Below are 13,345 nucleotides of genomic sequence, written 5' to 3'. Positions count from 1 at the left end.
ACAGTGCTTTCTCTAAAGCATTTTTTTGGCATAACCTTTGAATGTTGTATTTTTAATTACTGAAAACTAAATTCATACTTCTCATTCAAAAGAGAAATTAAAGTATTGATATGTATTCTTTGGTGTGTAAGAATAAAAATACGGTGATTAAGAATTATTAAAAGTTAATCCTAGCTTTAACCCCGCCTTCAAAAAGCAAAACCACTGGTTCTTAAAAGCTAAGAAATATAAATGAACACAGCCATTACGGAAAACAGAATGGAAGTTCTTTAAAAAACTAAAAATACATTATGATCCAGCCATCCTAACCATCCTAACCACCATATTTTCCAAAGGAAAGGAAATCAGTATACCAGTGCATCAGTGTACCAAAGAGATAACCTGCACTCTGCGTTTACTGTAGCCAACAATAGCCAACATCTGGAATAAACTGAGGGGTGTCACCAAAGGGTGGATGGATAAAGATACTGTAATATAAATACACAACAGATTTTTTTCTTTTTTCACAACAGATTATTATATAGCTGTTAAAAATAGTGAAAGCTTGTTAATTGCAACAACACAAGTGGAGCTGGAGGACATTATATTAAGTTCAATAAGCCACATACAGAAAGACAAACACCATGTCTTTTCACTCCTTGCGGAAGCTAAAAACTGTTGAATCATATAAGAAGATAATAGAAGAACGATCACTAGTAACTAGAATTGCAAGGAGGGTATGATAAAGGGAGATGGGGTAAAGCATACCAAAATACACAGGGTTAAGTACAGCAGCAGTAATAGTCTATATTTTAACAGGGTGATTAGAGCACACAACAATTTATTATAAATTTTATAAGGAAAGATTCCCAGATTCAAAGATTCCTAGTAAAAAGAAATTATGAGTGTTGGAAGAAATGGGAACTCTAATGATCCTGATGTGACCATTACACATTGTGTGTATGTATGGAATTATTACGCCGAACTCTCTAAATACTTATGTATACGTAGAAAAGAAATCAAGCACTGTTTTATATACCACAGAATAACTGCCAACAACAGTCAGTATGTTTGAGTCTCAGTGAAAACACATTATTATATTAAGTAAGAATATTTTAAGAATTCCCTAAAATTTCTGCTATTTGGCTAGGATTGTGCCTGTGTTTATCCAAAATACTTATACAACTATAAACAAAACTCATTGTTTTAATTTTTTTGATAATTCCTTTCACAAAAATATATTTTCCAAATATAGCTTAAAAAAACAAACTTTCCAAATGGTTAAGGAATCTTTGTCCACTGGGACTATCTATTTTAATATTCATCAAATTGGCATATCAATAAGTTAAATCAATAAATACTATTAGTCTGCATTTATATACGTTTTAAAATAAATATTCCCTCTTCACTCATTTCAACAGCTATCTATAAAGCTATGTAACATACTTTAATTGTATTATTTTGACAACAGCAATAAATTCTATTTTATGTGGAAAAGGACACTGATTATATAGCCTAAAAGATCACAAAGGCAGCATATTCAGCATGATAGTAAAGGGGGAAACATGCTAATTTTCATGAAGTACTTCTACATGTCCCTAGAAATCCTTGGAGGTTTTCAAGCTTACATTTCGGTCTCTACATATTTGGAAAGTAGAAAAATAATTATTATGATTTTAAAGGGAAAATATTCATTCTTTTGTAAAAACATGATGATCAACCAATATACAGTACCACTTTAGAATACACTGTAATACAATTGTTGCTATTTTTCAAATACTGCCACTATTCTGCCATTTAATAATTACAATTGCTGTTAGGTTTGCCCCTCAGTGTCCTGACCAACAGTAATTGTAATTATTAAATGGCAGAAAATTTCCTACCACTTTGTTTGTAATTCTGTATTGTCTGTACTGTTCTTTTGCTATTTTGTAAACAGTTGTCTGTTAATGTTTTCCTCCTTTCATTTTTAAAATAAAAAAATTACAATTAAATGCAAAAAATGCTATCTTATTCACTGCTTTTCTTTTATCAATGAAAGAAGTTTTCTCTGTGAATACTTACCATCCATTCAGATATAATAATATCCACTTTTTCTACAGGAAGAGGAACTTCTTCAATCTTTCCTTTAATTAGTACAATTGTATCTTCAAGTTTATTTAGTCTGAAAATTACCATAATGAACTGCATTAGTATATTAAACAGATTGTGAAAGTTAGTTAAATTACACACTTTTTTTGCCAACCGTTTACACTGTTTTGTGGAACAAAAAGGTGTTCAAAGCTTATCCTGTGTGTATTGTAATTGTCCTTTGGTTCTCCCATGAATGCCAAAGATGTTTCTGGTTAATATGGCAACAGACAAAACTGATAATGAAACCTCTCTTTTGAAAAGAAATCAATTTTACAAATAATACATGCCAATAAACTGTGTTTTTAGAGAAGAAAAAAGGTGTGTGTGAGGGGGATGAAGACAACACCAACAATGAAAATGCATTTTAAAGGGAATCAAAATATGTTATAAGCATGTGCAAATATGGCAAAATCAAACTAATAAAATTTAAAATTTTTTCCAAGACACTACAAAAAGGCAATGTAAAGTATCTTGTTAAACATTTTTTAAATAGACTTCTGGTTCAGGTGAGGGTAGTATGGCTGTATGGGGCTTAATAAAATTATTACTAAAGCTCAACTAATAATAAAACAAAAGGAAGGCACAGCAGTGAAAGAAGCCCTTAATTTCAAGCCCAGACCCTCTAGTAGTTCTCAGCTTTCTGGGTCTCACTGAGCTTAATCATCTCACCAGGGCGGTGTGTTCATATGTAAGAGAGTAACACTTGTGCCAGTTACTTCACAGGCTATTAGCGGATCAAGTATTTGTAGAAACTATGTGTATGCTGCAAGCACTACATAATGGTAACGGTATCATGAATAGCAAAAATACTGTATGTTGCATAAAACTCGAAATCCTACTCCAACCACAATTTAACTTTGCCCAATGGTATTCATTAGATATTTTCATATACTTCAGTGTAAGATTAGCATGTATTTTTCAACCTTTCCTTCTTCTATAATTTGAAACAAAGAGTTACAAAAATAACTTCAGAAAGTTAAAAGCAGGCTGCAGATTAAATGTATATTTAATCAAATAAATAAGTTCTCAATCCTCAGAAAATATACATTTTAAATATAAGATTTTTTGGCATCAAAGGAGGGATTCTCGCTTTATACTTCAACAAGGTATTATTTACATACAATTAAATCCATTCATTTTAAGAATGTATTTTGCTGAATTCTGAAAAACGTTAATACTTGGGTGACCACCATCATCCTCAACACAGAAAACTTTCAGTTCCGCTAAAAGACTCAGGTGCCCTTTCTTAGAGAATGCCTCCATCTACAACCACTGATTTTCTTTCAGTCCTAATAAATTTGTATGTTATAGGATTTGTGGGAGTAGAATGATACTGTAGGTGCCATTTTGTGCTTGGTTTCATTCACTAAGCAAGGTACTTCTAGATTCGTGCCTGTTTTTGTGGGTTAGAGTACTTCTGTGCTCCTTGGTATCACTGAGGAATATTCTACTGCATGGGTAAGCCTCTCATTTTGTTTACCCACTCACCCAGGGGTAGAATTCTGCATTGTTTCCAGCTTTCAACTATACTGAATAATACTATATTTCAGTACAAATGGAATTGCTCTGTCAAATGGTGGCATATATTTACATTTTAAGAAACTGCCGACTTGTCTTACAAAACACATATGTATAAAAATTTACAATCTCTGCTGCAATCTGTATTCTTCTTTCATATCTTTGTCAAGAATATTATGTTTTAAAAATTTTAACTGATGGTTCAAGATCTCGTTGTAGTTATAAACTGCACTTTTCTATGACCAAGCCATGTTTTTGTGTGGTAACTGGTCACATTAACACATCTCTGTTTTCCCCCATGTCAGTACCTATCAATACAGCTTTGAAAAGACTCAGAAAAGCTATCACTAGTGAATGGAATTACTTTGGCATCTTTGTCAAAGGCTATCATATATACATGAGTTTCCTTCTAGACCTTCAATTCTTTTTTTCCTAGTTTGCCATTTATTCTGTACCAGTCATCCCTTGCTATATCACACTTCACTTATTACAGTTTCAATGTATTGTGGGTTTTTAAAACATATATATATATATATATATATATATATATATAAAATTCTGTATCATGGAATTTTGTGATATATGGGTTTTTATATAATATTTATGATTTTTATTTTTGCATAAAAATTTTAAAACAAAAAATATAAAAATACTAATTCAAACATTAAAACATTTAATCAAAATAAAATACAGTATGCATTTCATCAGATGAATACTGTACTGTACACAATGGAAATGCAGTACCCTACTACCACTTGCCTAAGTTTGTCAACGTGAGATTGTACATGGCACACTATTGGCTGATGGAATGAAAGGTGACCAACCACAGCACTGTGTCCTGTGTCCTGGGCACTAATTGGCTCAGTGACCATGGCATCGGTCTGTTTGCTCTCCTACACTGTGCCCATATGTTCAGCATCTCTCCTCATTCAAGTTGTAGTATACTTCACTGAGTGAGTACCCATACAGAATTTTACATGTTGTTAAAATTACACAGGTTTAAGAGTGTAGAAAGCATTTAAGAGCATATGAACTGTTTATAAGTGTGTGGGAAAGGTTAATAAGAGAGTGAGAAAGGTTTATAGGAGTGTGGGTTTATATGGTTTATAAAGCCTTAAAATATATATAAGTAACAAATATAATGCCTCTAGTTTGTGGATTTTTACCTATTGCGGAGGTCTCTGGACCATAACTCCCACAACAGGTGAGGGATCACTGTTTTTGAAAGATTTTAAGGAGAAAGTACATTTTGTAACAGAACACAGCAATGTAAAATCACTCCAAAAGCATCATTTTAAAACAAGAAATGTTTTTCTCAATTGCCATTCTTAATTAAATTATTAACATAATATTATATTTCCATATACATGTAACATGGGATGTAATAGGTCTTTTGACCCACTTTGTTACATAAACTAAGGGTTTTCTACTGTTTTATATGGTTATCTATTTACTTTTATTTTTGTTTATGGAAAAAAGGCAAAGCCAACTTTCATAAAAAGATGCTAGGAGAGTAACAATTAGTACACTACATATTATTATCTTTAAGCAATTACTAAAGATATGGGCACAAAAATTCTCCAATCAATATTAGCACAAACCTTTCTCTTCCATGAACAAAGAGACACTAATAGTATAACTGACCTGCATTTTTCCCCTTCCTTCCTTTCCCCTTTCCGTCATCTTAATTCCTTTTTCCTTTCTAACCATTTCTTCCCATTTCACAATATCTACAGTACATTTCAGACCTTGTTTACTCTTTCAGCTTCTCCTATTCAATACAGTTCTGGAAACATTAGCCAGAGTAATTAGAAAAGAGAGAGAAATTAAAGGAGTAAGGATAGGAAAGGAAGGAATGAAATTATTATTCACAGATGACATGATACTCTACAAAGAAGACCCCAAAAGCTCCACCAAAAGACTTTTAGACTTCATAACCAATTCAGTAGCATAGCTGGATATAAAGTCAACATTCAAAAATCAACAGCATTCCAGTACACAAACAACAAACTCACTGAGAGAGAAATTAGGGAAACCATACCCTTCACAATAGCATCCCCAAAAATGAAATGCTTAGGAATCAATCTAACAAAAGAAGTGTAAAATATTTATACATGGAAAATTACAGTAGTCTGAAAAAGGAGATCAAAGAGGCTATCAGAAAATGGAAAGATATCCCTTCCTCATAGTTAGGAAGAACCAACATATGGCCATACTCCCAAAACTGTTATACAGATTCAATGCAATCCCAATCAAAATACCATTAATATACCTAACAGAACTAGAGAAAACATTCCTAAAATTCATTTGGAACCAGAAGAGACCTAGAATAGCAAAAGCAATTCTGTGTAACAAATGCAAGGCAGGAGGCATCACAATCTGTGACTTCAAATTATACTACAAAGCAACTGTGATAAAATCAGCATGGTACTGGCAAAAAAAAAAAAAAATCAGACCTGAAGATCAGTGGAACAGATTAGAAGATGCAGACACAACCCCAAACACCCTCAGCCACCTTATGTTTGACAAAGGGGCCAAACATTTTCACTGGAAAAAAGACAGAATCTTTAACAAATGGTGCTGGGAAAACTGGCTTGCCACATGCCAAAGACTAAAACTAGACCTATGTCTATCACCATGCACTAAACTAAAGTCAAAATGGATCAAAAGATCTAAATATTAAAACAGAAACACTAAATCTACTGGAAGAGAAAGTAGATATTTTGAAGACACAGAGGTAGGCAGAAAGTTCATGAACAAAACCCATAATACACAGGAAATACTTCAAAGAATCAACAAGTGGGACCTCACCTTATTAAATAGCTTTTGCACCTCAAAAGAAATCACCAACAGAGTAAGAAGACAACCCACAGAGTGGGAAAAAACTTTAGCCAATTGTCCCTCAGACAAAGGACTTCTATCTAGAACATATAAAAAAGCTGAAAAAAATCAGATTCCCCAAATTCAAAGACCCAATTCAAAAATGGGCATCTGAGATGAATACACATTTCTCAGATGAACAAATACAAGTGGCAAATAAATATATGAAAACATGCTAAACATAATGCATCACTTCAGAGATGCAAATTAAAACACTGAAATTCCATCTCACCCAGGAAAGAATGACTATTATCAAGAAATCAACCAATAACAAATGCTGGATGTCCTGTGGGGAGAAAAGAACCCTTCTTCATTTTTGGTGGGAGTGCAGCCTGGTGTAACCACTGTGGAAGTCAATGTGGAGATTTCTCAAAAAGCTAGGATTAGAGGTCCCACTCAACCCAACTCTTCCTCTGCTGGGTATCTTCCGAGAAGAATTAAAAACATCACAACACAGAGATATATGTGCACCCATGTTTATATCAGCACAATTTGTAAGAGCTAAATCTTGGAAACAACCCAAATGCCCATCAACTGAGGAACAGATAAAAAAAGATGTGGTATTTTTTTATAATGGAGTACTACTCAGCCATAAAGAAGGATAAACTTGAGACTTTTATAGGTAAATGGATGCAACTTGAGACCATACTCATTAGTGAAATGAATCAGACTTGCATGTGTAAACATATTATCTCCCAGGTGTCAGACTTTCAATTTTGCCACACAATTTATTTATCTATTTTTCTTTGAAATGCCCAATTGTTCATCCTCACAAGGATACACACATTCTCAGGCACATTCAGAGGGAGCTCTGGCTTTAGCAACGACTTGATGCCCAGATTTGCCCTCCATACCAAGAATCAGGCAATTCTCTAGTGACCCTCTAGCCTCCTCAACAGGTCGAGGAGGTAGGAGAACAGGCTTTCCCAACTCCAGGTGAGCTTCTCCCAAGCCCCACTCATCTGCAAACTGTAATTTTACAGGCTACTATTCAGAAAAAACAAAGGATGGGGGGCAGAACACAATGACACAGGAAGACAAAAGTGTAAGCAGCTGATATAGAGGGGCTATTTAGATGGTTTGAGAAAAACCATGTGAAAAGAAAGAATTAGACCCAGCTTCTACTATGCACCAGCACTGTAGAGGCCATTAGGCATCACTCAGGCTTATTGTTTGGCTAAATGATTGCAGAAAATAATAAAAGTGATTAACTTCTGAAATTATATGGCAAGAAGATATTTACCAAGGTCAGAAGGTACACTGGGTAGAAAGAAATTAAAAGAAGTGATTGTGGGGAATTATTTTGTGGGGAACATTAATCTCCCAGGTGAATTTTTTCCATTTAAAGTGACTTAATATCCTTCAGAGTCTGGGAGATTACAAATATTAACAATAAACTTTGATAGACTTTTAACTTCCAATTTCTAAACTTTTCATGGTTGTCTTCTTGTACTTCCTGCATCATTTCTTTGCTTACATAAAAATAAATGTTTATGTATTATTTATGTACTTAGGATCATATTCTTTTGTTTCTCATTTCCAATTCTTATACTTTCTTGTTTATCATCTTACTGTACTGGCTAGGATCTCTGTATTACAGTGCTGAATGCAAGAGATGACACCTGGTATCCCTGTCTTGTTCCCAAACTCACAGAGGATGTTTTTAACCCATCATCAGGAAGTTTTTAACACATCATCAAGATGTTAACTGTAGGTTCTATTTTTGTTGATATTCCATATCATATTAGAACCTTTCTCTCTAGTTTTTTTTGTTTGCTTAATTTCATACTAGAGATTGAACCCAGGGCCTTTGCACTGAACTGTATTCCCAGCCCTATTTTTATTTTTTTATTTTAAGACAAGGTCTCACTAAATTGCCTAGGCTGGGCTTGGACTTCCAATCCTCCTGCCTCAGGGTCCTAGAATGCTAGAATTACACGTGTGTGCCACCAAGACTAGCTAGCTTAGCAGTTTTTTTTGGACCAAGAATCGAACTTATGACCTCGTGCTTGCCAGGCAGGCACTATGCTGCTGAGCTATATCCCCAGCCTTAAGAGTTTTAAATACACACATATAGAGAATGGGTAGGGAATTTTATCATTTTTTCTGCAAATACTAAAGTGATTCTCAGTATTTTTTTTTTGGCTAATTTTCTTATATTTAACTAACTTTGCATCCTGTGAGAAACTACACCAGTATATTACCCAATTAGCTAGCTAGCTTGCTTGCTTTTTTGAGTGCTGGGGATGTGACTCATGGCCTCCTGTTTGCTAAACAGTCGACCACTGAGTTATACCCCCAGCCCAGTTTTCTAACTGTATTTTGATTAGGATTCTTATACATATGTTCATGAATGAGTGATTTGTGATTTTTCTATTCTACTCTCTCAGTAGGGTGTTGGTATCAAAGTTATTGGTCCCGTACACTGATAATTTATTTTTGACAATGATGACCTACAAGTATCAAGGAAAGAATGGGCTTTGTAATAAACTGCATAGGACTAGTTGATCCTCTAAACAGAAAGTGGGCTGGGGGATGAATTAATGAATAAACCAATGAGAACAAACTGGACTACTACTTCGTATCATAAATAAAACCTAATGCCCAATAGATTACAGTTCTAAATGTAAAAGGCACAACAGTAAGAGAATATATCATCAATGACTTCAAAAATAGGCAAACACAATTTATTCAACTGACAAATAATGGCAACCATAAATAAGTGTGTTACTAAATGAGCTGAGAATTTTAGTTCATAAGAAATTATGAAGATGGCGAAAAGCAAGAACAAGACAAGCCTCTTGCATCACATAAAATCTATGAAGAGCCCAAACTGTTCATATATTTTATACATACATACATATTTATTCTACAAATAAGAAAAAAGACACAACTCAAAAGAAACCTAAGCAGAAAAATAAGCAAATATTTGACAAAAAAGGAAATCCAAACAGCCAGCAATCACATGAACAGGTATACAGTCTCATCAGCAATCACAGAAACAAAAATTAAAATTAAAACATGCTATTGCTATACAACCAACTTTTAAAAATAGACAGTACATCTGGAACTTTAAATATATTACTAGCCTAAGTATAAAGTGGTAAATGAACTTTGGAAAATAGCCTGGTAAGAACAGCCTGGTAAGGTCTAGGAAATTTGAAGATATGTACACCTCAAAGACTGCAATTCTACTTGTAAGTACATACCTTACAGATGTGTGCACCAGGGTGTACGTGCAAAATGCTCATAACAGATCTGTTCTCAGCAGTCCATGTGATTGAGAGAGAGCAGTGGATGTGGGCAGGATTTGGAAGTGGAGTGAATGTTCTCTCTTGCCCTACACCGTTACAGTTTACATCTGGATGTCTCCCCAAAGCCTTGTATGTGCACAGATGGGGTTTTGGGGAGGTGACTGAATCATGGGGACGAGATACTTATCAGTGGATTAGTCCACTGATGAGCTTATAGCTAAATGTGACTCCGGAGGTGAAGCCTAACCGGAGGAGTGGGAGTCACTGGGACATGGCCTGGAAGGGTCTCCTTCCCCTCTCCTCCCTTGATCTCTTTCTGTCTCCTGCCTATCATGCTATGAGCTCTTTTTTCTTTGCCATGCTAACCTGACCTGGAGCTAGTGATTGACCAACTGTGAGTCAAACATTCACTCCACTCCACTTCTCTCAACTGTGAGTCAAAATATTTCCTCCTTAGAGTTGAGGGTGTTGGGTAGTGTATCCCAAAAAGAAAGTACCTAAGACATAAATGTTTCATTTCATTTGTTACTTATGCATTCTTATCTATATGTTCACTTGTATGCCTGTATTTGTTTTTTTCTACGTTCTATTTCATACAAAAAAAGAAAAAACTTTCATTGGAGTTTTTCTAAGGGGTATATAATAAAATTCCTTTTCATGTACTTGTCACAGTTGTTTGCTATTTACTGAAATCCTTATTGAAGTTTTAACAATTACACCCTTGAAAGAGAAAGAAAAGGAATGCTTCTTAAAAGAGGAAAATGTTCCCATTGCCTAGAAATATATTTGGAATGGTTATGCTGAAACAAGATCAGTGTTCTGTAAAAGGCCATCTGTTCAGGCTGTTTATTGTCTGCTACAAGTCCTAATCCTATTTGCATCAGTAATTACTTGTTCAAATATGAATATAACAGGAAAGAGTATGACTGCAGCAAATACACAGGAAAAAAGACAAAGCTCCTTAATTCCCAGTAATTTGGATAAAAATCGCTCAATACAGATACTGTCCACACAGATCACCCCTTTCATTAGACTGTCAATCTTTATCACTGATTTTCCATCCATAAAAACGCTATAGGTTTTACTTAGTTTTCTCAGGTGGCTACTAACTGAATTTTGTTTTAGCATAAAAGCATTTTCAATGACTCCTATCTTTGGAAACACCAGCTGAAAACTAGCATAGCATGGCTCTGTAGAAACACGACACTGCAATAACAAGGGTACTTTAATTCTCTTAACTAAAATAATTTTTAAAAACAGTCCATTATCAATTTTTTCTGTGTACAAATTTTGCTAAAACAAACACCACTTTCCTATGCTATTTCTAATCTTAAAAGCAGCAATTTAACTTTTACTTATGACAAAGAGATGTCATCATGACTAACATCACTAAACATACAAAGAGAATAATCCATGCACTTAAGAATATTTCTTAGGGGAGAAAGAACAGTAAACAGCGCAGACTACTACAGGAGCTCATAGGGCAAACCCTTAAAAAAGTGAAACCACACTTCAGCTAGAAGTTGACAGCATCACAAAAGACCTATAAGGACCTAGAAGCAGGGGAGGCATATGTGTGCATATGCGTGTGTGTATCTGTCTATAAGAGAGAAATGGCAAATTTAAAGAACTATGAATAATGTAGTATGACTAAAGATACAATATTCAGTGTGCCAAAATGAAGTTGGGAGGTTTTTGAAGTGACACTAATGAGTCTAGATTTTACTCAAAAGACAATAAGGAGCCATCTCAGAAATCAGAGTAAGAAACAAAATCAAATTCATAATTCACTTTTGTTCAAAGTGATTTGGGTAAAACACATGGTCAGTGTTGGAAAGGAACACAGGGGAGCACACAAACAGTGTAAAGTATGCTAGGAATTCATACAATGAACAACTAATCATATCGTGACAAAATGATCTTAAAGTTCTTCAAGAACAATACCTGCATGCTTTTTAAAAAAATCACATGAAGGGGAAGAAAGGAGTACCCTAACAGATTAAAAAATATACAAGGTGTAACACTACTTTGTTTTAAGTTCCGTATGTCATCAAGGTCCACATATTTATTTCTCTTCTGTTGCCCAAGTACATTAAGATGACAGTAAAATATAAAATGTAATAAATTAGTAATTGCACTAAGATTTTGGAAGTGGATGTTGAAGAAAGAAAAATTCTGGCAATTTACCCGAAGGGAAAAAAAAGAGAATGAAATCATACTGGCAGACCTGAAAAGAAGGATCCATGTTGAAAGCATACACTGGAGGAGACTACAAGAAGTGGGACCCATTCTTCACAACACCGCTCTGGAGTCCCAAGGTACAGGAACTGGGAATGACAAAGGGACTAAGAAATTAGTGGAACTGTTACACCCTGACCAGGTCTCCCTTTCCTTCGAAATCTCATGCCACTTCCTTTACTGAAGGAAGTCTAGTCCTCTCCACTGACACAAGTAAACAAGAAGCATCAAGGACAGCAAGGGGACAGATCTGAGGAACATTAAGGATGATTAATCCACAGGACTCTGTCTCTAACAGGAATGCTGGGTAAGGAAGAAAAAAATGTCAAGTATAAATCCCAGGTTTTTGGTTCAGTTCTGTGAGCAGTTTATACAGCATGTCTGTTCTATTCAGTTCTTGCTGCAGCCCTGACAATGATTCATGATTAAACCCTGAGAATGGAATTTCACAGTTACTAGATAATGCTATTTTATTTGTTGGAAGAGTAAGTCAAGATAAACCAGGCTGGTAGCATGTTTAAATTAAACATAAATCTCATGGAACACACCTGGTACCAGCTTGGATGTGTACCCTGGCTGGTCACCTCGCAGGTAAACGCCTACAAACCAACTCTTTCAGTACTAGGAACTCTTAAAAACTCAAGCCAACCCCCTGGGCAAACAGATTTCATGTGTCTGAGACCTGAAGTTGGGATGTAAAGAGGGGATAACCTGAAGTCTGTGTGTGAACTCTCTGCCTCCTATGGACATCTTGTTCCTGTGGATTCTGCACTGCACACTTTGCTATAATAAACCTCAGCCATGAACACAGGTTTTCATAGAGTTGTGGGAATTTGTTGTTTAAAGGATCCACCACACTAGTTAGCAGTCATGGGCCCCCAAACAGGGCTAATGAATGAAGAAGAAATTAAGGGATTTTTGGAATCTGGTGGGGGGAGAAAATGAATTTAGTTTCCTGATAAAGTAGCTGAACAATTATTTCAAGAAAATCTGCTGGTGTATTTTGTGATCCTCTCCAAATTTGATATATCACCTCTATCTCAAAATTACTATCGGAAGATAGTTCAGTTTTACTTATAACCCTTCACTAGCTATCTACCATGAATTACACACTCTGCTAGGTATTAGAGATGAAAAATTAAGGATGAAAGTTTTCTCTCTTTTTTCCTTGAGATGCTAGGAATCAAATCCAGTGCCTCACGCATATTTGGCAAGTCCTCTACCTCTGAGCAATACCTCAGCACTCTTAAAAGAGTTTTCTTAATCATTCTTTTCTCACAGTATTCTAGACACGGGCAATATAAAAGATTACATCTTTCATGTCATGCTGAGATTGAAAGTAC

The 13,345-nt window shown here is 35.0% G+C and overlaps 1 protein-coding gene across 1 annotated transcript in view; it reads right to left on the bottom strand.

Moving 5' to 3' along the window:
- Prmt3 (protein arginine methyltransferase 3) overlaps positions 1-13,345 on the bottom strand; it is a gene marked incomplete in the record, with an annotated part of 109,004 nt that overhangs the window by 74,018 nt on the left and 21,641 nt on the right. Inside the window, 1 exon segment of the mRNA XM_005401723.2 lies at positions 2,044-2,143. Coding sequence (XP_005401780.2) covers positions 2,044-2,143 — 100 coding nt within the window.

The sequence above is a fragment of the Chinchilla lanigera genome, unplaced genomic scaffold, assembly GCF_000276665.1.
Source record: "Chinchilla lanigera isolate Chin_1 unplaced genomic scaffold, ChiLan1.0 scaffold00075, whole genome shotgun sequence".
Lineage (NCBI taxonomy): Eukaryota > Metazoa > Chordata > Mammalia > Rodentia > Chinchillidae > Chinchilla > Chinchilla lanigera.
This window is presented reverse-complemented; position numbering and strand designations above follow the sequence as displayed.